Source organism: Homalodisca vitripennis, chromosome 7, assembly GCF_021130785.1.
Source record: "Homalodisca vitripennis isolate AUS2020 chromosome 7, UT_GWSS_2.1, whole genome shotgun sequence".
NCBI classification, from domain to species: Eukaryota; Metazoa; Arthropoda; class Insecta; order Hemiptera; family Cicadellidae; genus Homalodisca; species Homalodisca vitripennis.
Genome location: NC_060213.1, coordinates 145,025,414 through 145,051,793, shown reverse-complemented (window position 1 = coordinate 145,051,793; position 26,380 = coordinate 145,025,414). Strand labels below are relative to the sequence as shown.

The window sequence follows — 26,380 nt, the reverse complement described above, 5'->3', positions numbered from 1 at the left end:
TATTACTTTGTATTAATGTTCCTACTGCTTGTTGTGTTAAAATTCAAAGTTTAATACAATACCTTGCGCTGGATCTAACATTTATTTCATGTGAACAAAACTCAATTAGCCATTACGCCAGAAGTAAGGTACAGTATGTTATGTTTTCTTAGAATAATTTAAGCTAATATAATGTATTGACAAACATATAAATCATTTGGCATGTATAAAGTAAATATTTAGTATTTATCCTAATTGTTAATCACAATGATGATGAGAGAGTGTAAGACTTTGGGAAATATCATTTGTTCCCAGTTTCAACAGGATTAAGCTGTTTACTGAATTTTGAAGGCAGTGGTGAATGTTAGATTTGTGTTAATGGAGTATGCCTAGGCTGAGAGAACCAAACATAAAAACTCATATTTTATGGAAGAGTTTTACATTTACTTCATCTCTTGCAAATATTAATCTATGTAGAGCTCCCCTCTGGGTAGGATGCAATAAGCGGATCCGGTTTTTTATATCGAAGAATGTAATCATCGATACCTAATATTCGCATCTCAAATCCTAGTCTATCAGTTGATATAAAAGTATCTACAGTCCTCAATAACAATCATATGTTTTAACCCTTTCCCACTCGTATTGTTTCCAGGCGCTCACGGTGCTTCTAACCTCAATTAATTCGCTCTGCCGGTCGTGTTCGGTTTAAAATACGCAGCGGCTCAACTTACACATGTTCTGTCATTGTAATTAACTATAATTATATATATTAATTATTTTACTATATATTGGTTCAATGGAGTTGATTGTACGAGACCAGGGAGGGGGCACACGGACAGCTGGGCGCCGGGTTGTTTGTTGCGCAGTTACTTGGTGAAGGTCATTGTCTGGCTCGCCGTCACTGCCCCTGCCACTGTGATCACTCCGAACTACATCCTCAATGCCACCAACCACTTCACAAAGCTCTGGTACATCACTACACTCACTTGAATCGTCGCAATCACTACTAATAACGAGATCGATTTCACTGTCACGAAGTGTACGACTACAACCCGCCATTGTTTCCGCACAACTAATATAAATAGCAAAATAATGGAATAAATCTACTGTAAAAGTGAAGTAAATGGTCTCCTGATAGCAAACAACCCGTAGTAGTACCAAATATTGCTACTCGAGAGCAGCACTTATCGGCTCTAGGGGGTAAAGCAGTGCGTGCCGATCTGTGCCGTTTAAGCTGCAGTGGCTATGTGTTGGCCGTGCCGATTCATGCCTTGCGAGCGGGAGAGGGTTAAATTGAAATATGTATTTAATATTTACAGTGATGAAACAAATTATTGTAACCTAAATTAAGGAAAACTGAAGACAACCATATTTGCTCGTAAGTAAAAAAGTAGAACAACGTAAGTAAACAACCGTTACATTTGTTGATCACTGGTTCAATCACTAAATCACTCATTGAAAGTAATTCCACTGTTTACAAAAATGTAAATGCACGTGAAAAAAACACAAAAAGGCTAATAGCGGTGTGAAAACACAAAGCACAACGTCTTAATTTTGGAATGTACAATGCAGGAAAGTACAATTTTTGAATCCTGATAATTAAAACATTCCTCAAAAAGTTACTTGAAGAGTAGATAGGGACAGAGTGACCTACTATTCACCGACATTGCTCTATTTTAGGAGGCAGAAAACAAAAACTAATTGTCATAATGACATGCAATTTTTGCAGTTAGTCAAATAAATTCAGTTGTTTGTAATAATTTAGTTATTTTAGGTCCCGTGTAAGAAAAACTTGTACCGAAAATAGTGACCTCCAGATAATAAAAAGTACCGGGATCTTTTCCAACATTACAAAAACGGGTTTCGTTAACAAACTAGGAGACTGGAAGAAATTTTGGGTAGAGCGATTAATAAGATTAGAGAAGGAGGAATTATCAGGATGACCAACATGGAAGGGCTGCCAACAAAAATTACTATGTTAATGAAAACTCACCTAATCTAACTACCTGTCTATAACTACTCAATGGCTGCATGCCGACTAGCCTACCTGAGGGCCAAATTGTTTACCTGAGCAAACTGCTTTATAGCCTAGATGTCTTATTTTATATCATAACTTCTTTATTTTATTTTTATCATATAAATATTTCCTCTTTCTACCTAATTAGTTCATAGTATAGGAGAAGTTCCAAACCATTTTTAGTGTAATAAAATGGGAGTCCCTAAGCTAAGAGAATGCCACAGTAGAATTCAAACTAAAAAAATCAAATGTAGGTTACTAAAATAATTGAACAAAAGCTAAAAAAAGTATTAAACTTATTTACTTATTTTTCTGGTTTTATCAAAGCAATTCAATAACTGTTCCAAAAGATGTAAAACAATGTTATGGCATTCTGAACAATTATTGCGTCAATTTCATTGGCTATTTCAGTCTGGCGGCAGTCCGTAGAAAGTAAGAAACATGAAAATGAAGTGTCAGAAAGCTATTGTTCACTGTCCGCACGATGTATTCCTTTTTCTTTGCATGCAGTGTGGGACACAGCTGAAGGCACTACACTATACTGCTGGCGCATAAAAAAACATCTCTTGAGGTAGTACCAATCTAAAATCAAGCTCAGACCACATTAGTGTTCCAATCTTGACGGGTATTGTATTGATCAATTAAATAATATTTATTTATCTATAATATATATTATAGTCTCACTGTTACACACATTACACTATGTCCTATATGCTAGTTACAATATTTGGACTCTACGGCTTCTTATCGCTCGGCAATGTCAATGATCCGTTTTTCCAACACCTAATATTTGTGTTTGTTACTTTCAAAGGACTAACTGGTGGTCGTACTAAAATATGAAACAAAATAAAGTTGACCCAATCATTGCTTAGAAATTGCCAAATTGATAAAAAGAACATGAATTTGATTTAAATTCCTGTTGTTGTCAGTAATTCAGATTCTTCACAGCTTTTAGAAAGTAAAGAAATGGCTTCTTGCCAATGTTTTTACTTCCATTTTGTAGAGATATTCGGCTAGGTAGTCTTATCGAATTAGATTTTATCATTGTTTTAAGAGAAATGTGGGTTTTTATTTCCGTATCTCTAAATATAACATCTTGTTTTCATCATTGAGCTTTAAGGTGAGAATCATCACATCCTCATTACACAGTGTATATCAAATTTTGCTACTCTTGGAATCAAAATCTTGCTTTTGAAACAATGGTAATTTAATTTAACTTTTTGAGATTTTGACAAATATAACAGTAATTAAGTTTTGATCAAGTTATTATTTTCAACATTGAACGGACTTACTTATATTATACTTAACTTAAACTTTCCCGTTTAAACAACCCTTGATGGATGCTTCATAATGCCTCCACAGGGAAAGGTCATGGGTTCTGCGGGTAGTAGATTACAGTACTGGTTTACATGGTTAAGGATAGAATTAGCTTGGCCACAGTTCTAGAAGGTGTGTTTTACATTTTGTATTTTCGTAATTGGCATGCTATAGTTTGTAAAAAGTGTTGGCCAATGTAGTCCAGTTTTCTCTTATAGAGTTTTAATTTGTGTTCTGCAAAATTCTTAAATATCTTGTATTATATATATGCTGGTGTTGGTTTTTAGATGTTATGTTATGTATTGGGTTTTAATGTAACCTATATTATACATTGAAACGTAACAATTTTCTGTAGTCTACATTAAAATCCCATGGTTGAGGAAGGTCTTGTGTAACAGAAGGACCTGATCGGTTGAGGATTGATTGTGATGCTTAAGTCTCTTTATGGTCCTTATTGCCCTTTTCTGGAATTTAAAATTGATCCCCACAGAATATTAATTAAAATGTGATATAAGTAAGTTTTACAAAGTATACTACAGTCAAACCTCAATATAACGATCCTCAAGAGACCGGACAGAAAATTTGTTATATCGAGTATTTTGTTACAATGAGGTTCATTATATTGAGGTTAGGTACAATTTGGCTACATCGAGGTTCACATACCATCGGCTCGGTTGTGTTAAAACGTGAAATCGTATGCTATACTGTATTTAAATACTGTAGTGTGTAAAATGAAATAAAAATTCATTTAATTTGGAACAATGAAACTTTATTTTTATTTTTTTATTCCAATTAAGAATTTACAGTATGTAAAACAGAAAAATTGTAATACAGTATCTATGTACTTTGAAAACACACTAAAAGAAAGTTGAAAAGCAAAAATGACCAACAAAACGAAATCTTACACTACAGAAAGTAAAAAATACAGTACTCGTACTGTACAGTATTACTAAACTGAAAATTACGAATTGTTGAAGGTTAAATGGCCTAATGTACATTTTGTGTATCAATGGCATCATTATTGATGCTGTTTTCACCCTGTTTGTTAGAGAAAAAGTCAGTAATAGTAGTCTGCTTACGTGATGTGACGTTGATAATATCCAATGAGCAATCCAATTCAGTTATAGATTTTAGCACACTTTCACTCAAACCACCTTTTTTAAGAAAAAAACACTTTAGAACACCAATGGCTTCACGAGCCTCTTTTAAATTCGGGTCGGGCATTACACAATCTGGTTCATCATCATCGTCGTCTTCGCAACCAGATTTTCGTTTGGAAAAGAGGTCGCAGAAGAAATGATGTCAGCGTCGTCTGTCAACTCCCCACTCACAGCCAAAGTAACAAAGTCTTCGAACTCTACATCCTTCTCTAGCTCTAATGCTTCCTGAACTGTTTCCCAACCCTCTCGATTTCTTGTGTATGTCTGAGGAGGCTGGTCTGTCTGAATTGTTCTCCTGAGTTGTGACAGTGAACCCACTCTTCGTGAAACAATTACAAATTGTAGTTTCTGTAACTTTTGTGATCATCCACATGGCGTCCAAGACATTGATATTTGTAGGTAAACGGCTTTCCATGTCTGTAAGGCTAAGGAACTGTTGTACGACCTCTTTTCTATAATTTACTTTAAACTTCGGATAATGCCCTTGTCAAGCGGTTGTGCAGTTTGGAGATTGTGTTTGGAGGAAGATACTCGACCTTAATGTTACTCAGCGTAGGAATGTCTCCATGAGCCATGCAGTTATCAATGAAGATGAGAATTTTCTTCTTTTTCTTATTCATATCTTTTTTAACACTTTGAAGCCATGCATTGAAAGCGTCACAATTCATCCAAGCCTTAGTATTCGTCATGTAATCTGTAGGAAGTTCATTCACGTTTTTAAAACAATATGGTTTTTTTCGCTTTTCCAATTACTAAAGGCTTTAATTTATGAGTCCCTGTACAGTTTGCTCCCATCATAACTGTTAAACGATGTTTATTTTTTCCACCATGGCACTTAACACCCTTAAATGACAATGTTTTGTCAGGTAAACATTTGAAAAACAATCCAGTTTCATCTGCATTATAGATGTTTTCTGGTTCATATCCCTCGGTTAGCTCGGGAAGTTTATCTCTCCACTCAGTACAAACACCATCATTGACTTTTGCACTTTCACCGCACACCTTTTGAATAATAAGTTCATTTCGTTTTTTTAAGTTTTGCTAGCTCGTCATCCATTGCTAGCTCGGAAGTTCTCGTATCCCAGTTCAAAAGTAAACTGCTGGGCTTTTTCTTGAAGTCATAGGTCCACTTATTGCAATATTTTTGTCTCGGCACTGTTTCAACCATTTAAGCACACACTCCTCTACGTCCTTCAGGTTACACGACTTTATCTTTCTGATTTTAGAACACAGTACACTTACGTCATCAAACTTCTCCTTTTTTAAAATTGTAGCTAAAGTGCTGGGTGGAATGCCAAATTCTTTCGCAATGTCCAACTTTTTTTCGTCGGATTGTCTTCAACGCATTTGATAATTTTTCGTTTACACTCTACGCTTATAGCGCGCCGTTTTGTTATTGGTGTCCATCGTCACTAAACTACTGTAACTTAATTCTGAAGCACGATCCAAACTTTCCACGACAACTGAATAAACTTGTCTAACAATTCAGACTGTGTGGCTGTGACTAAGCTTTGATGTCGAGACACGATTGTTTGTTTGTTGTCCTTTGTTGCCGTTGTGACGTTTGTTATAATAAGGTGCAGTCGTGGAAAATTCGTTATATAGAGATGAGTTTCGCTACAAGAGGTTCTAACAACGAAAAATTCAACCAAGGTTGATTTATTTTTTCCAGCCTAAAAATTTGTTATATTGAGGTTGTGAGTATGCTTTATTGGCTATGTAGAGGTGAAATTTGCATTGATTCTTATGGAGACTTCTAGGGATTAAATAAAATTCGTTGTATCAAGGAATTTGTTATATTGAGGATTGACTGTAAACCACACTACTAATAAGATGAAGGTTGCCAAGTGAGCTCACCAATCTAAGAACATACAGTACAGTCTTTTCTGTTTACCAGTGGTTCTCAACCCCTTAGGTTTTGTGCTTCCCTTAGTACTCTGACATTTAGTCACGCTTCCCCTCTTCGATCATCACCTTTATGTTCAAAATAGAAGTAAAATTTCAATTTTTAGATTAGGTATACGTTAGACTTGCATGTTTTAAAATTAAATTCTTGATACATACGAGGGTAATTTGGAAAGTAAGGTTCGATTCGCGTTAACCAGACAAACAGTAAGTGAGCAGCGAAATGGGCATGCGCCCTGACTCCCGGCATGCATTGCGCACAGAACGACGCCATTTGCAGTGATATCGTTGTAGTCTGCTGTTGTCTGTGCCTTTTTAAAATGTTTAAAACTATTGAATGTCCCGCCAACTATGAAATACGGTCTGTGATACGGTTTTTGACAGCAAGGAACGTTTCAGCAGCGGATATTCATCGACAGATAAGTGAAGTGTACGGTCCAAATGCAATGAGTGACCAAGTGCAGTGAGTGCAAGTGTGGAAGTGGGTGAGAGCTTTTAAAGATGGACGGGAAAATGTCCATGACGAACCACGATCTGGTCGGCTGTCAGTGATCACCGAAGATTTGGTAAAAGCCGTCGATGAAAAAATTCGTGAAGATCGGCGATTCACTGTTTCTTCATTAGCAATAGAATTTCCAAACGTGAGTAGAACCACATTGTTTAAACTTGTTTCTGAAATTTTGGATTTTCGCAAATTGTGCTCACGTTGGGTTCCCAGGCTGCTTACTGAGGAACACAAAAAAAGAAGAATGGGTATTGCTCTTGAATTTTTGATCCAATATCATCAGGAAGGTGATAACCTTTTAGACCACATTGTGACAGGTGATGAGACATGGGTTTCCCACATAACCCCAGAAACGAAACGCCAGTCGATGGGGTGGTGTCACTCGACGTCACCGGTTAAAGTGAAAGCAAAACAAACATTGTCCACATGCAAGGTTATGGCGACAGTGTTTTGGGATAGACGTGGGATATTGCTAGTCGAGTTCGTGGAGCGAGGAACAACAATAAATGCGGCCACTTATTGCAACACTCTGACTAACCTTAGACGAGCAATACAAACAAGCGACGTGGCCTATTGACAGCTGGAGTTTTGTTGCTGCATGACAATGCCAGACCCCACTCTGCCAACCAAACCCAAAATCTCATCAAATCATTTGGTTGGAACCAGCTAGAACACCCGCCATACAGCCCAGACTTGGTGCCGAGTGACTTCCACTTGTTTCGCTACCTAAAAGAGTTCCTAGGCGGGAAGCGCTTTGAACACTGATGACGAGGTGAAACAAGCAGTACAAGACTGGTTATCGTCGCAGGCGGCCGACTTCTATGACACCGGCATTCAAAAACTTGTAGATCGTTATGACAAGTGTTTAAACAAAAGTGGTAATTATGTAGAAAAATAGTGATTGATGTCAGGAATCAAATAAAACAAGTTTTTTGAAAAAATCTGTTGTGGTTTTTTTTTTAAATAAAAAAATGGACCTTACTTTCCGAATTACTCTTGTATTTTACAAAAAGGTTTAATAATACCTCAAATACCTTTTGTACATACAGGCTTTGCCTACACTTATTGGCACTAGTGATTTTTAATAATAAATCAACGAAACAAAGAGATAAAAAAAACGTATCTACAAAAGATATTTAACTTCTTTGTAGATTAATTTCTTTGCACTGTCAGTGCATTTCACTCCCTAAAAAAGTTAACTTTTAGTGTGTAAAATGGGTTCTTACCTGGACTTTGGCCAATCCAAGTGAGATTACTATCCACAAGTAAGTAATTAAAAAAAAAGATATCACGACAATCCAACCCGTTTTAACATTAAGCACACTAACATTATAGAGCCGTATGTATACTGTGACCTCATTAACACAGTATGTTAGTGATGAGCACATCTATCATCACACCTCAAATATGCAGACATGGCAAAGCTGGGCAGTGACCTCGCTGCAGACTGCTGAACTAGTTGCAACTGTCTGTCTGCCTGTCACCTCCTCAGACTCAATAATTCAAAGAAACTGTGATTCCATATAACTTTTTAAGTATAAGACAGTATGTTCCAGCTTAATGAAACTGTAGTTGTTAAAATAAGGGGCCACTCACCCTGGCCTGCTTATATCGAAAGAATTGAAAATCTTAAAACTAGGACCAGGTATCATGTTATATTTTATGGCACCAAACAGACTGCTACATGCTCTGAAAAAGATATTTCTCAATTTAAACTCGACTCAGACAATGAATTATACAAAAATAACAGTTCAAAAATTGATTTACACAAGGCACCGATTGAAGCTTATGAAGCTCTCTCTTCAAACAAATCTGTGCAACTTTCTCTTTCTCAAATCAATGAAAATAACCTAAGAGAAAAAAAATATCAAATTTATCTGGAAATGAAGAACAAGACTTAGAAACCTCCCTCACTATAGCTGCTGAGGCTGGCAATTTTCCTCAATGAAAATCATATCTTAAAAAATGACAACTTTCAACCTAAAGGTAAAGTTTAATAAGCTTCAGCTAGAGTTTGAAGACAAGTTAAAAGCTGCAGATGATCAGATACAAAACCTCTTGCATGCGATAGAAGAACTAAAAACTAACCATAGCTTGGAAAAGTCATTTCTTGAAAATAAACTTAGGATAGGGACTGAAACTATGGAAGACATGGAAGAACAAATAAATAAAGAAAATAGGTTTTATGTCAATAAAATCAAGGCATTAGAGGAGATAGTCTCCAAAAATAAGCTTAATCAAAACCAGACACTAAGCCCTGAGACTCCTATCACCAAGAAAACTATGAGTGACAATACAACTAAGCCACTTCCTCATAAAAGCTGTACTAGCGTACACAACTCCTCAGAAAATGAACTGAATGAAAAAATAAAATGTCTGGATACCATAATAATAAATAGTAAAAAAGATGCTGAGGTGAAAAGCGCTTTCTACTTGAAAGAAATTGATAGTTTAAAACAGCAAATTGAAACTTTGGTTAAAAGTAATAACTGTCTAATGGAAACTATTATACCTTATCCACCTTCCAACGATGAATTGCTGCAGGAGCTGCAATGCCTTTCAAGCCAAGTTGAGTCTTTAAAAAAGGAACTTACAAAATCAGAGAATACAATTCAGTTACTAAGGCAGACTTTATACGAATTTGAAATTGAGTATGACACATTACTATTTAAGACTGAAGAATATAGAGACAACAAGACAGTACCATGCCCTGTAAATATCACTGAGAAGTTGGACTGCTTGGTAATCACTGACATGCCTATTGGGACACTAAAAATTTTAAATGTTGAAACTAAAGTCCTTGAAATTAAAACTATAAATGATTTCCCAAAAATTATAAGCTTACCAGACACTTGGAATCCAAATTTTGTGGTACTTCAGGAGGGTGCAGACATACTGTACTTGTCAAAATCACCGGATGATGCCATGGGCTATCTTTATACTCTTATAAATGTGACAAAAAACAAATTTCCCAACTCCACCATAATAGTAAATAGCATTATGAAAGATGGGAAAATTCCTCCTAAACTTCTAAATAACGCAAATTCAAATATCAAGTGGTTGTGTAAAGAAAAACAAGTGGTTTTCTGTAATACACAAAAAAGACTGACAACTAAATGCCTAACTGTCCATGGAAAACCTACCACCAAAGGTTATAAAACCTTTGCGAACATAATAACCTGCTTAAATAAGCTATGCTCTAGAAAGAAGACCACACCACAGCCAAACAGTGAATATACTATAACTACTTTGACTACTCCCCAATCGAAAGAACAGCATACAAGACAAATAACTTCATCTAGCAATGAAACTACACAGATTTGCAATGTAATTGCAGGATCTGCAGAACAGATAGTCAGGGAAAATGAACAAACAGAGAGGCTTCCTAGTCTAAGGAATAATCAACAGTCAATACTCATCGAGGGTATAAATATAGACTCTCCTGCCTATCTCAGTGTTGAAGATGAAAATGTTACAGCAGAGACCAGACCTGTGATGAAAAGAGTAATACGCAGTGTTGCTGTTAATTCAAATACCGGTAAATTGTCATCACTACACTCACTTGATAAAAATTCTCTGAAAAATCTAAAAATATTTTCCTTTCATCCGGAAGAAACACCACTTGTGACAACACAACTTGACATGGATGACAATTGGAGAGACAGCTGTGGTCTGTGTTTTTATGACAAAGACACAGGAGAATGCTCAATTTCACTTACCCCAGAGTCCTTAAAAGCACTACAAAGAAGACTTGAGCTAAATCAACTCTCGTACAACATTTTTGCCACTACCTCGACCTCTGGTAAACCATACATAATCATTTGTCAATCCATGAAAACAGGAAACTGGAAGCGACGTCTTTATAAATTTATGGAACTAGCAAATGACTGTTTTCAATTCCCTGTACTGTTTTCTTTTGACCTAGAAAGAACTGTTGGATTTCTAAAACAACATTTCTTAAATGAAAGAGACCTTCTACAAGTGTTGTTGCAATTCTCAAGCAATGCCTACTTGCATCGTATGAGACTTTACTCAAGTGACAAAAAATTGAAAAAATCAGTTGATAAAATCCTGGACAAACAGCAGCTAAATCAACGAAAAATTTCTCAAATGACACGCAGCAGCAACAACTCAGGAAGCTACAACACTTGGAGAACTAAGATCCCACATGCACCGACTACAAACAACACTCCTCTGGCTCAAAATGATCTAAATCAAACTTTGTCAGAACTGCTATGGTGGAACAAAGGGACCTATGGAGGATAAAAGAAGAATTACTCCTGAAAAGATTTTCAAAAATGTACCAGGAGGTACAACCTAAGCAAAAGAGAAAAAAATACTCAAGATATAAGAAACACATTATTAAAATACAGAGACAACTTTGCTCTCATTGATTTGAAGAGTGGTAACTTTCTTATTGGGGACCCTAGCAAGAATTACCAGTGCGGCTTTGATGGAGCACATTTTGTAGATCTAACAAAGGATGAACAATCAAAATTTTCCGCTGCCTCTAACGCTAGTGTAATTAATGACCTAATATTGGTATCTGATGACACACTACTAATGAATAACCTTAAATTATACAATAGTACAAAAACTACCAAGATCGATAACACATACTCTTCCAAGGCTAGGTTTAACTTAGTGCAAGGTGTGCCAGGATGTGGGAAAACATCCTTCATCTTGAAGAACTTCAAAATAGGAGACTTGGTCTTATATCCCACAAAAGAAGGAGCTACTGAATTCTCAAACCGGCTAAAGACAAGCCATCCTGAACTTCAAGATGATGTGAAGAACTACTGTAGAACTGTGCACTCATTTTTAATAAACTCGACAAACCACTTGAAAAATGGAGGAACTTATAACCGCTTCATAGTAGACGAAGCACTCATGTTGCATGCTGGCGAAATCTTATACGCAGTCGAACTTTCACAAACCAAAGAGGTCATGATGGTGGGCGACATGAACCAAATCCCCTATATTAATCGGGTCACAGGCCACTCAACTCAGTTCCATGACATTACAAAAATCACTGAGATCTCACAGTATTTAAGTCACTCCTACAGATGTACGATGACAGTTACCTGCATTCTTTCCAAATATTATTCAGAAGGTATGACAACAAGCAGCAATGTAAAAAGAGAGCTTGTAAAACATGTTTTTGACAACATCAATACTATACCAGGCATGGTAAAAGACACCAAAATGATGGTTTTTAAAAAAAACTGAAAAAGCACAACTTTTGAAATTAGGCCATAACGTCTCTACCATTCACGAATATCAAGGGAAGCAGGCTCCACACATCGTAGTAGTGAGGGCATCATCCAACAACGAAGACATCTACAACTCAGTACCACACTGTCTTGTCGCCATATCTCATCACACTCAATCTTTCACATACATTGCTCCAACTCAAGAGGATATCCTGACTAAATGGATACGTTATGGTCAGCAGTGTTCTGAAGTAGATCTTGCAAAACATCACAAAGAAATGGAAACAACCTGTAAAGAAAACAATTCTGCAGGAAAGTATCCATTCCTACCTCACAGAAGCATGGAAAGGAAAGATGCTACGATACTACCAAATAATAGTGACATAGGTAGAGCCAGCCAAACCACCTCAACAAAAAAAACTGAATTCTAATTTCATGACAGGTGGAGACAGTCAAACCACCTCAACAAAAAAACTGAATTCCAATTTCATGACAGGTGGAGACAGTCAAACCACCTCAACCAAAAAACTGAATACTAACGCCATGACAGGTGGAGACAGTCAAACCACCTCAACAAAAAAACTGAATACTAACGCCATGACAGGTGGAGGCAGCCAAACCACCTCAACAAAAAAACTGAATACTAATGACATGACAGGTGGAGACAACTATATTTTTAGGATTGAGAGAGAAGCGAAGGCCCAAAACCTAAATTGCTGTTGCAAAACAATGGACAGGAAGGGAACAAAACCCGGCAAACAAAATAAACCCACTTCTACAACTTTCCACCAAAATACAGACAGAGCACCTAATGAAAACAAAACCATAGCAAAACATAGCTCCACTAATCAAGGACACCGACTGAAGATTTTTCATCAAAACATTGACTGCCTAGGAGGGAAAATAAACAGACTAACACATGTCCTAGAACTCCATTTACCTGACTTGGTTATCTTAACTGAGCATGGGCTGAAAGAGTCACAGCTATCAAGTACTAGACTTCCAGGCTTCAACTTAATAGGAGATTTCTGTCGTCAAAATTGCAGAAAAGGAGGAGTAGCAATTTTTGCTAGTGAAGGGCTGAGAAACGAAATATACAATTTTACAACTGACCTTGCGAGTGAACTTACGCGTGAAACTCACGTAGTAAACATGAAAATTGGCAAAACGACAATCTACATAATTGGTGTCTACAGACCACCAAGTGGAAATCTTGAAAATGCCCTTGAAATCCTGTCTAGCACATTAGACCTCATCCCTACCTGGAAGTGCCCCACAATTATCATGGGTGATATCAACGTTGATGGGCTAAATCATGACTACAAAAACAGAAAGTTAAAAGACATGTTGGCCAGTCATAACATCAATAGGATAGATCTTCCACCAACTAGAGTCACTCCACACACCAAATCATCAATTGACTTTGTTTGTTCGAACCTTGACGAGCGTAAAATTGACACTGACTTAATTGTCACTGGCCTATCAGACCACATAGCTCAGCTCTGTACTGTAATTACTACAAATAAAAAATTACCTCTGCCCATTTTATCTAATAGACACTTCTCAAGGGAAAACATGGATTATTTTAAATACCTACTTAATTTAGAGACATGGGAAAATGTCTACGATACCCCTTCCGCAGAAGAATCGTATGACCATTTTCATGAAATCCTTTTACAAATCCTCAATCTAACATGCCCTCATAAAAAATCCCGTCTAAAAAGAAACTCAAGATTTAAGGCAACCAATGAAGAATCTGAGAGATTAAGAAAATGCTTCCTCAGAGCTCTGGAAATGGAAAGGACAACTGGTTTTAAAGAACATAAAATAGAAACTGCTGCCAGAAAGAGGGACTATGACCTCTTTCTGAAAAAAATTAAGAAAACAGTCAACTTCAGATTTCATTGACAACTCGAACAACAAACAAAGGGCTATTTGGCAGGTCATTAACTATGAAAGATGCAAAGATATTAGAAAGGACGAATCACTAAAACTTGAAATCAATGGAAAACAAAACAAACTGACAATCCCAACAAAATAGCAGAGCATTTTAACCATTATTTTACAAAAATAGCTGACATAACTCTCTACAATGCTGGCCAAGTCATAAACAATCACTTACCATCATGCAAAGACTATGGCGAAATACCTGACTTCATCCTTCATCCAACCACACCAGGAGAAGTATCCCACACACTCACATCTTTGAAATCAAAACCATCAGCAGGAGTCGATGAACTCAACTCCACACTACTGAAACACTGCAAGGATGAAATAGCGAGTCCTTTATGTCACATAATCAACCTCTCATTTTCACAAGGCATTTTTCCAACGAAACTCAAACTTGCAAAAGTTTTTCCTAAACACAAAAAAGGTAGCGTAACATCAGTGGAAAACTATAGACCAATATCAATTCTCCCAACATTATCCAAAGTAGTGGAAAAGATTGTACTAAGCCAACTTATAACACACCTGACTACTCACAACATCTTGACGACCCAACAGCATGGCTTCCTCCGTGGTAAATCCACAACTACGGCAATAGTACAACTGTCAGAATTCATCATTGACCAACTTGAAGAAGGTGCGACTGTGACTGCCATGCTGTTGGATTTCAGTAAGGCCTTTGATTGCCTAAACCACTCTCTACTTCTCCAAAAAGTAGAGAACATGGGCATTAGGGGAGCATCACAAAACTGGCTTGGTAGCTACCTGAAGGATCGACAACAACTAGTTGAGGTGACTTATACAATCAACAACAACACATCCCATAAAGCAAATTCAACCCTACTCCCAATCACTAGAGGTGTCCCTCAGGGATCGATATTGGTTCCAGTGCTTTTTATTCTAATGACAAATGATCTTCCAAGCTATCTTCTTGACTGGGCCCAAGCAATGCTTTATGCAGATGACACAGCCCTTCTTATTGCAAAAAAAGACTCAATATCCCTCGAACTGGACTCTTTTATAGCTCTAAATATGACAAAACAATATTGCCAACACAATAATCTTGTCCGTAATGAGAGCAAAACTCAGCAACTTATATGGAAAGGCCGAAGAACAAATGACTACTATGGTCTACCAGAAATAACTCAAGATAATGAAGCAAAGTATCTTGGTATTACAATAGATGGCAAGCTATCTTGGAATCCACATATTGACAATCTCTGTAGTAAGCTTAACTCTAGTATTTATGCTCTTAAAAGAGTAAAAAGTTCTTGTAACCATGAAACTACAAGAACAGCTTACTTCTCTCTAGTTGAGTCCCATCTGAGGTATGGATTACTAGCATGGGGACTAAAACAGACTGTCAATGGTATGGTATATATATATATATATATACCATTGCTATGTTTTTTAACAGTAAACAATTATCTACTTTTTTCTTCAGTTGTTACATCCTAACAACATAATGTTAAGTGTATAATAAAGTTAATAATCCAGAAACAATGATCAATGTCAAAATTTGTAATATGTATGGGAAAAACAAAAATTTTACCTGACCTTGTATCAAAGTCAAAAGCACAATGAAAATTCATGTTGCAACATTATGTACCATCAAAACGTTACGTACAGCGTCATGTGTTACTAGACATACTATAGACTCATTAGTGGGATGAGTTAGTTTTAACCTTGTACTATAATGGTTGGTAATTTTAAGAATGATGTTATTAGTTTATTTTCCCATTGTTATAGTGAAAATACCTTTAGTTAATATTCGTGTAGTGTACAGTATTTCATATTGTATACACAAGAGAATTGCTCAGAATCTTATCTGGACTTGTGTTTTACCGACACAGAAGACGGTAAGACTGCAGTTATAACTAACTGTTTATAATAGCAGGTATTAAGTTGGTTAGTGGATTTAGAATAACTACCTGAGAAACACGTGTGATTTAATAATCAGCTGTTTTAAACTATAAAAATACCTTTTCTCAATTAAAATTGAATTGGCTAATAGTGAAAAATGCTCACCAACCTCTATATGGTTCACAAAACAGTGCTGTAATTGTGAACAAATATTCTTAGTTGTTAATTTGTCTGTTGAAAATAACAGTTTGTGTGTATTACATACAGGTGGTGAAACAAAGGATCAAAATATAACAGATGTAGCATCTGACCAGGATGGCTGACACTGAGCCATCTGATGTTGTCGACTGTCCTATTTATCATGTGAAAATTGAACCCATTGAGGTGAGTCTATGGTAAAGTTACATTTACCTCCTGTTTATTAAGAGTGATCATTGTGATGGTGACCGTTGATATTTGTTAAGTGCTGTGTGTGACCTGTCTGTGATTTTTGGTCTTCCATCAACATTTTTTTCTGTTCATCTAGCAGAAAATTCATGGTAACTAATCTTTTGTTCACCAAGTATCGTGTACCAGTGTCCATGAAATTAAGGGAACGTGTTTGACGATGGGAGTTTTTTAATATTAGTTGTGAAACTGATGTTCATTGTTGATGAAGCATCAGTGACCCACACGTGCTGATAGAAATAATTATTACATTCCCTCAGAGGCTATTTATTTCACGACATTCCTCCAGCCAGCTTTGACAAATTTACCTAATATTTTAAGTATATTTGGACTGTAATTTAATAATAAAAACTATAACCAACATCCTACACGTGCTGCCCTTATTCCTGTTACCGAGAAACCCTATAATCCCTCTTTTAATCCGTTAAGCTCGTCATAATTAATTTCGACTAATGTAGAACAATATTATTTTTCAAGATAATAAATTAAAATAATTACTAAGAATCACAGAATAGTCGTTCTGCGACACCAGTCGAAGAGAGTGCACAACCAGACTGATTGCCTTGCTACATGTCCGTTCTGGCAAAAATCTGTCCACTGACAACAGACTGATCTCGGTCTAAGACCGGGTGGCTATACAATTTCACCATACAATTCAGTCATTACCGATCCTATCATAGTGGTGACCACGTATCACAATGTCCTGAAAGTTATATAATCATAATACCATGATTTTTATGCATTATTTTGTTGAGTTTCATTAACATTTCAACAGTTTGAGTATAGCCTTACTGTGGTAGAAAATACTCCGCAACTGTACCTGTGTCCGTTCAGTCCTCATCACGAACATTGGTACGGCCATTGTAATCATTGCCTCACAGCTTTCATTCACATTCCTTCTCCCTACATATCAAAAAGTTTGCAATAAATTCAAACTTGTTGCGGTTTTTTGACATTAATTTTCCAAAAATTCACTCTCAAAATTCATCTCCCAAGTGAAGTGGTTTTCCATTTTATTAACGCATGGAGGGCACAGTGTACTGAGTTAAGAAGGTTTTGGCACTGAGATTGTGATGGAGTCCTGCCCACCACTGCAAAAGCCAAAACTCTGGTTATTCTCGTGACAACCCGTGTAACAATTTATTGAACAATGAATACATTTTTGAAAATATTCTTTCATAAAATATAAAAAGGAAGATAAAGGGGGAATAGAGCATTTTTAGTCTTAATTATGTTCTATTCATATTTGTCCTTAATTTGAAGTACTTAAACAATTTTTAAAGTATTGGTTACTTGTTATGGAACAACCTGTTTAGTTAAGATAAGACTGAATGTTTCTTAAATGGCAATAAAGATGGTTAAAGCCATTGTAAAGATGATTACAAATTTATTTCAGAATCTATTTTTTTGTCCACAGACTGATATTGAGATAGAACAGAATGAAAACGAAGTACCTTCAACATTCTGGTCCGTTGAGGTGAAGAACGATGATAGTATCTGCAGTTTAGTTGTGGAAAGTGTATTGGAAGAGGTAAGCATTTATTCCATTTACATTCTATATTATTATATACTACTCCATTACATTAATATCAAAATATTGTTAACGCAATTAAGATATAGAGTTATAGCAGTTTTACCTTGAAAAGCCATCTTCAGTCAAAAAATATTAGACTAAAACTTGTTAAGCCATTGGTACACATCCTCTTATTGGTACACGAGTGCGGGGGTGGAGCTGTATTGTGATTGGCTGAAGCTTAACAAATTGGCATGTATGTTCGTCACAGGCTGCCATATTTTTGATAACCTGATGCTGATCTTGGATGAAACTATTTTTATTGTTGATTACTTCTTAATTTCCTTTATAATTCTGGATAATAGAATGGATGTTTTGTAAACACCATTGTTTGGATGAATCCTGTGCATCATTCATCTAATATCATTGGTGTTCTATTATATGGTGAATGTTTCCTTATCTTCATGTATTGTGCACTCAAACTTCTGTATATATTTTTGCTCCTCTATTGTTAGCCCTAACTGACAGCTGCCCAAACAGTAATTCCTTTTGATTTGAGTAGAGTCTGTTCAAGAATGTGTGGATTACCAGTGTTGCCAGTGTTGTAATAATTACAATTATGCCTATTTACAGCATCATTGCTGTAGAAAATAGACTCGTTTAAAAAAATATTTGAGTTTGGAAATTAGAATCTAGCTCATGAAACTCACTGATACGAGAACAAAATTCCACTCTCCTGTTCGGATCATCTTCAAGAAGATTATCGACTAGGTGGCTTTTGTAAAATTTAATTTTGTTTTTCTTAATTATTCTCTGTACTGAAGACTTTAGAACACCAGTTTCAAGTTCAACTTTCCTTAGTGATTTCGGTTTACCTGGAGAGCGGAGCATTGATGCGCATACTAGTATCCTACTTTTCTTTCCTCATTTGATCCTCTAGAGTACTTTTTTACTACACTTCAGTTTCTAACAAAAGATTTTTCCACTTAGTTATTGTTGGATTGCTAGATGGTTCAACTCCTGGGTAGGCAACCTGAAATTGTCTAATTACTTCTGTAATATTGCCAAAAGCCATAGCCCACCCACAATACTTCACTTTTTCTTCAGCATTAAGATCCATTTCTCGAACTTCAATATCAGTAAAACTGTAATGGAGGAGGTTAGGTTATGTTGTTATAGCACAAGCAATATTCTTCACTCAAACAGCTGTTTTCAACAATGAGCTGTTTTAAACCACTGTTCTTTAAAACTGCAATGCAGTAATCAAACCAGTTAATTCAAGAAATGAATTTTTATAGCAAGCAAAATGGTAAAATTTTCAATATGTCACCATTTTGTTTCTACAATTGTTAGGAAGCTTTAATTTTTACAGAATATTTTTAAAACCTACTTTATTAATTGTGTAGAGTTTGAAAATGTTTGGTGCATAAATGGGAAAGTAATTTTAAATCAAACATTTAAACCTATTCATGGGACACTGTGTATATTGATTATGTTTCTTTTTGTTCTAGCCGGAATATAAAGAATTTTTTCTGGACAGTCAAATTGAAATTAAAGAAGAAAACTTAGAATCCTTGGCAATACCGTCTGAAGAAATCAAAACAGAGAAGGTAAAACTAGTTGTATTGTTTTATCCAAGCACATATTTTTCTATTGTAATATATACAAGGTGTTTGAAAAGTCTGGGTACGGCTTAATATTTTACAAACCATAGCAGATAACATCTATAAACTTTGCACAGTGTCATATGGCTATGTAAACTATTTTTCCTTGCTATTACCATGACATACCAACCATGGGGGGACGGCCCACAGAGGAAAACATGGAAATCTTAAATTAAAGCATGACTGGATCATCGTATTCTGATGCGATAGGCGGCGTTTCACTCTACTAAGCGATGTGTTTTCACTGACTTATTTTTAATTAGCATATTATCTCATAAATTTATAACACAATAAATAAAACTAAAATGAATTCGTCGTCTTTATGTTTATGAATTAATTAAGTTCTACCATTGTTCTTTGTTGATGAAATAGTTAACTTACCAGTGAATTTTTGAATTAAATTTTTTTGTTATTTTTTATAAATACTAATCAGTGAAACCAATGGTTAGTAGAGTGAAACGCCGCCTACCGCATCAGAATACGACGATCCAGGCAGAAATGACAGCGCATAATGTACTTCACAATGTGTACCTAAAACAACCCGCCATTTCTGATTGGATAAACCTTTTGAGATGCGGTTTGCGGCATTCAGCTCTACTAAGTGAGCTCTTTCAAATGTGGTATCACTCGACCCATGCTTTAATTTAAGATTTCCATGTTTTCCTCTGTGGGCCGTCCCCCCATGGTTGGTATGTCATGGTAATAGCAAGGAAAAATAGTTTACATAGCCATATGACACTGTGCAAAGTTTATAGATGTTATCTGCTATGGTTTGTAATATATTAAGCCGTACCCAGACTTTTCAAACACCTAGTATATATATACAGGGTGTCAATTAAGTCTGGAACCTCTTTTTTAATTTTTAAACCACAATATCGAAAAATACCAAAGTTCACACGTGCTTACTGGTGATAGTAACGCACATATCTGCCCAATTACCGACCGGATAATCCCTTTGGGGGACGGTCCACAAGGAGTCGGACAAAATTCTTAAATAGCAGCATAGGTCAAGTTTGGTATCAAATTAAAGGTCTTACTTAGCAGAGTACAATGCCGCAAACCGGACTTCAAAAGGTGAATTCATTCAGTAGTTATAGCTATTTGAATTTTAAAACAATTGAACAATGTAAATTATTAAGTATTACAAGTAAACACCAATTTTTAAGTACCTGTGATCAAAGTAAGTGTTCAAAATGTTCCCCTCCCATCATCTGACAATGTAGTAATCGAAGCCAGGAATCAATAATTATTACCAATAACGCAACTACTGTTAGAATGTGAAAGTGGCAGATTGAGTCATACACAGCATCCACAGGAACTTAACGTTTGGGCAGGTATTATAGGAAATCAAATTATGGGCCCATTATTTATCAATGGTAATTTAAATGGTGACTCGTATCTAGCAATGCTCCAAAATGAGATAATTCCTGCACTACAAGCTGCTCTTGGTCGACAATTTCAAAGAATTTATTTCCAACAAGATGGCGTGCCACCACACTTTGCTCTCCTTGTTAGAGAATACTTGGATACAATATTCCTTCACAGATGGATTGGAAGACGTGGTGCAGTAGAGTGGCCTGCTTGTTCCCCTGATTTATCTCCGCTGGATTTTTTTCTTTGGGGATACCTCAAAGATAAAGTTTATCGTACTAAGCCTCGAGAATTGGCGCACCTAAGAAATCTCATAGTCCAAGAAGCTCAAGATATTCCTCGTGACTACCTTCAAAATGCAGTGGATGGCTTTTACAACCGCCTAGGACATTGCCAGACGATGATAGGGGAACATTTTGAACACTTACTTTGATCACAGGTACTTAAAAATTGGTGTTTACTTGTAATACTTAATAATTTACATTGTTCAATTGTTTTAAAATTCAAATAGCTATAACTACTGAATGAATTCACCTTTTGAAGTCCGGTTTGCGGCATTGTACTCTGCTAAGTAAGACCTTTAATTTGATACCAAACTTGACCTATGCTGCTATTTAAGAATTTGTCCGACTCCTTGTGGACCGTCCCCCAAAGGGATTATCCGGTCGGTAATTGGGCAGATATGTGCGTTACTATCACCAGTAAGCACGTGTGAACTTTGGTATTTTTCGATATTGTGGTTTAAAAATTAAAAAAGAGGTTCCAGACTTAATTGACACCCTGTATATATATATATATATATATATATATATATATATATATATATATATATATATATATACTACTAATCACTGTATTGAATAGAAGAAAACAAAATAACTATTTTTCACTTCTTTATTTCGGGGGATTTAATACCCCTGTCTTCAGAAAGTTTTAACCCTTATAACGTCACAGACGCCGTATAGCGCATAGACAAACTATCTCTAAACGGCAAAGACGCAGTACGGCGCATCGACACAAAACTGCGTCTATAGCAAATTTAAGTTCCTTTTAAATCCGATCAATGTCACTAACGGTATGCGTCAACCATGTGTGTGGGTTATTGACCTATGTCAAGCGTCAAAATATAGCTGTCACGTTACATTGTTTGAAACAATAGACGCGGTGTCTAGACACTCTCCCCGCCACACGGCACAGACGCCGTACAGCGCGCGCGCTTTTGTTTGCAGTTTGGCTTCAGGTAGTGCGTGTCTAACCATCGCTGAGTCGGTTTCCTTCGTCTTGTTTTCTGTTTATATGGTTTTTATTTATTTTTAATTTTATTATATATAATTTATTATAAATATAATTTATTTTCATTATATTTATATAATTGTCTGGTAATGTTTATAGTTTAGCTAATAAAATTTTGTGTGCCTTTTATTTTGACTTTATTTATATCTACAATTTAATGTCCCATAAATATATGTACGTACAAGATAATTTTAAAATTTTTACTTTTTTATACTTACCATAATTATAGAAAGTAAAAATAAAAATGAACTTTACACATAAAAATTTTTTTTTTTTAATATTGTGCCGTTTGCTGGAAGTCGTGAAAAGATATACTGACGTTATAAGGGTTAAATAAAAATGAATACAAAACTATAAAGCGTAAACAAGAATTTATTGTCATTTCACTTTACCTAAATTGTGTACTTTACCTGAAAAAATAAAATAAAATATTTCAAACCATAGCATATTTTTATTGTTTTTTTTCCATCTGAAATATATTTAATGTTTTATCTATTTTGTCAAGAGTATTTAAATTGTATTATCATTGTACTAGTGTGTATAAAATAAGTTATAATTTAAAATATTATATTTATTTTATTTTCTCAGTCATATACCTTTGTTTAGTTGCTTATTAACACGTTCGCTGCTAAAAATCCCTATATAGAGTTCCCTATATGCTGAAATTTAAAAATATATTTTTACTTTTTTTACGTTATTTATTTATTTTTATTTTTTTTTTTTACTTTTGGATGAAATATGATAAAAATATATGAAAATTACTCATAAATCATAAAATTTATCACTCTCTACCATTTTGGGAATGTGGTTACCGCTAGCTCCTGAGGACAGTCTTCCTTGCCAGCTGGTAACTCTAGTTACCGCTCGCACTAGGGAACGCCCTTTTATGGTAGTTGGAATATTCCAAATGAATACATTGTAGCAAAGTAAATTGTATTTTATTCGTTTTAGACACATATAAACAATATTTATACGTAAATGTGAAAACCAAAATGAATGTAAAAGTTTATAAAAATGTGATAAAGTTTATATATAAATCTCCACTAACTCACTCAAATTCAGTTATTATTTACAAATATGTGGTGAGCAATTATAACAAAATATATTTAAATGTATACTTGAAATGATACAAAAAATATTGTATTACATAAGTTTATAAAAATATATTCCAATCCAGTTGTGAGCGCTCCATTGGCGTGGGTTGGTCTCGTAATCAGGATCCTCGTTGTTTGAACTCAATACTGGGCTCTGTTGTACGCTTTGAACTTGGTTATTGTACACCACTTGGTCCCGGGGGAAGTTGCATTGTGTTGCACAATCACTTACTACTATAAAAACTTTAAAAATCATTAAAAATAATGAAAAAGTTTAATGTGAAAACGAAGTGCATACAAATGCGGGAAAAGTACCTCCAGAGGAGCGAGAAATACATTGTGATAGCTTGAGTGCTGGCCGCACACTAACCTCATTTCAGAAGGCTCTGTGGAAACTAGAGTTACCGTCCGCTCCTAGCGCAGTGTAGCAGCGGTAACCAGAGTTACCGCCCGCAGCGAACGTGTTAACCAAGTATTCAACCAAGCATTAACTCAGCTAACTTCAATAATTTTGTAAGCAGACAATAAAATATATGATATGTATAGGTATAGGATATGTATATGGTATGTGATATGTATGGTAATTGTACTGTTTCTGAATTACAGTTGTCAGTACCTAAAACATATGGACCAAGTAGAAGAAAACGTGAGAGTTCCTTAAGCAGTGGAGTGCCTCAAGTGGTAAGTTTTTATTGATTATGTTTTCAATTCTAAAACTACAAAATTATAAGTTTAATCCTCTTTCTGGCATTCATGTAACTTCTTGTAGACCGAGTATTTTTTAGCGTTTTACATTCTACATAATTTTTATGTTGTACGTTATTGTTATCTCAAAGAAATGGGAACAATTTTACTGGATAAATAGTTCACTATCGATTTGCATGTAAAACAGACATTAATTTGGTCCTAAAGCACAAAATGAATTGTCACCTGGCAGGTGTTGGTCCAGACCAGCAATTTACGAGCTTTTGTATAGAGCAAATGATGCTCATACAACTGCTTGTACAGTAGTTCTCCAAGCTGAACTATAATAATCTAAATACTTCCCCATACTTTTACTCATTATCTGTAAACTAGCGATTAACAAGTGCTTTTAATACAATTACAAGGTAGGAGTATGCTGCACCACATGTGCCCTTACAAGCTTTGCTAAGTTGCATGCAAAATTTCAAGACTATAGCTCATTTCAATGTGGAAATGTCCTGCGGTAAGATAGGCAGACACATATCATACAGAAAAGATATTTTCATCTCCTAGGCAAACAAAAAGGAAGTTGTGTCAGCTTCAAAGTGCTTCAATGATGCTCAAACAAATTCCATGGTTGGACACGAACCTTCAGCTTCAAAGTGCTTCAATGATGCTCAGACAAATTCCATGGTTGGACACGAACCTTCAGCTTCAAAGTGCTTCAATGATGCTCAGACAAATTCCATGGTTGGACACGAACCTTCAGCTTCAAAGTGCTTCAATGATGCTCAGACAAATTCCATGGTTGGACACGAACCTTCAGCTTCAAAGTGCTTCAATGATGCTCAGACAAATTCCATGGTTGGACACGAACCTTCAGCTTCAAAGTGCTTCAATGATGCTCAGACAAATTCCATGGTTGGACACGAACCTTCAGCTTCAAAGTGCTTCAATGATGCTCAGACAAATTCCATGGTTGGACACGAACCTTCAGCTTCAAAGTGCTTCAATGATGCTCAGACAAATTCCATGGTTGGACACGAACCTTCAGCTTCAAAGTGCTTCAATGATGCTCAAACAAATTCCATGGTTGGACACGAACCTTCAGCTTCAAAGTGCTTCAATGATGCTCAGACAAATTCCATGGTTGGACACGAACCTTCAGCTTCAAAGTGCTTTAATGATGCTCAGACAAATTCCATGGTTGGACACGAACCTTCAGCTTCAAAGTGCTTCAATGATGCTCAGACAAATTCCATGGTTGGACATGAACCTTCACAGAACTCGTCTTTGTCTGTGTAGAAATAAAATTCCATGCAAAATGTAAAGATTGCAAATGATCATTTTTTAGATATCTTACCACATAATAAACATGTTTAGATAAGACAAGGTAGTAGTAGGCTTTGCTGAGGTTGAACGTGAAATTTCAAATCTATAGCTCATTTCATTATCGAGTAGTCCTGTGGACAGGTAAAACAAAAACAGAACTTGACTCAAAGATGACTTGACTCTAAAAATATCGGCCAGCTCCAAAGAAGAAATTGAAATTCTATCTAGTTTAAATATTTCCACCATGAATAGTTACTTTAAAAAGAAGAATCTTCATATTAACCCAAATAAAACTAATTTTATCACTTTCTCTACTCAACAAGGAAAAACATATAACTCAATAATAAAATTAGATGACCGAACCATATCACAGGTCAGTAGCTCAACATTTTTAGGTTTGGTAATAGACCAATACCTGATTTTCATTTATTATTTCGTCATTAATGATAATTAAAATAATTATTATTAATGTAATATTTATATTTAATTAAAATTTTTAATATATAGATAAGTTGGACAAATCATGTAACAATGATATTGCCAAGAATATCATCTGGTTTGTATGTCCTTCGCAAAATGTCCTTGATATGCAGCTCAAAAACACTGAAAATAATTTATTTTGCATACATAAATTCAATAATTTCATTTGACATAAGCCTTTATGGTGGGACTACAAATGGACTCTATATAGACTCAAAAATAGGCCGTAAGAATCATTTTAAGATTGGGTCATAGTTATTCAGTTAAACAGCATTTTTCTACATTAGGAATATTAACTGTGTATGGTCTTTACGTTTTTGAAACTGTTTTAAGCATAAAAGAAACATTTAATAACCATTTAAAACTAGGACACCATCATCAATATTCAACAAGAAACAAAAACAAGTTGTGCTTAGAAAAACATAATTTACAATTTTATTACAAAAAACCCTCGTACATGGGTGCACAATTTTATAATAATCTGCCTTCTAGTATTCAATCAGAGCCACATTCAAATAAATTTAAAGTCCTTCTGAAGCAGTATTTAATAAAAAGAGCCCTCTATAGCCTGGAAGAGTTTTTTGAGCCATGTATAA

At 35.5% G+C, this 26,380-nt stretch overlaps 2 protein-coding genes across 3 annotated transcripts in view; one reads left to right on the top strand and one right to left on the bottom strand.

Moving 5' to 3' along the window:
- The window catches only part of LOC124366457, a 34,900-nt gene extending 26,316 nt beyond the window's left edge, over nucleotides 1-8,584 (bottom strand). Inside the window, exon 1 of the mRNA XM_046823029.1 lies at nucleotides 8,110-8,584. The gene's annotated coding sequence lies outside the window, so the exon portion shown is untranslated. The remainder of the gene's footprint in view (nucleotides 1-8,109) is intronic.
- Nucleotides 8-24,020, top strand: LOC124366459. Of its 2 annotated transcripts, none has more exons than XM_046823031.1 (5): nucleotides 8-123; nucleotides 16,174-16,290; nucleotides 17,771-17,884; nucleotides 19,378-19,476; nucleotides 23,895-24,020. In XM_046823031.1, the coding sequence occupies exons 2-5, from the start codon at nucleotides 16,222-16,224 to the stop codon at nucleotides 23,982-23,984; spliced, it is 372 nt and encodes a 123-aa protein (XP_046678987.1). In that variant the 5' UTR covers nucleotides 8-123; nucleotides 16,174-16,221; the 3' UTR covers nucleotides 23,985-24,020. The 2 variants fall into 2 exon arrangements, with proteins under 2 accessions (XP_046678987.1, XP_046678986.1); XM_046823030.1 differs by having other exon boundaries at nucleotides 8-128.
- Nucleotides 24,021-26,380: the final 2,360 nt, after the last annotated feature.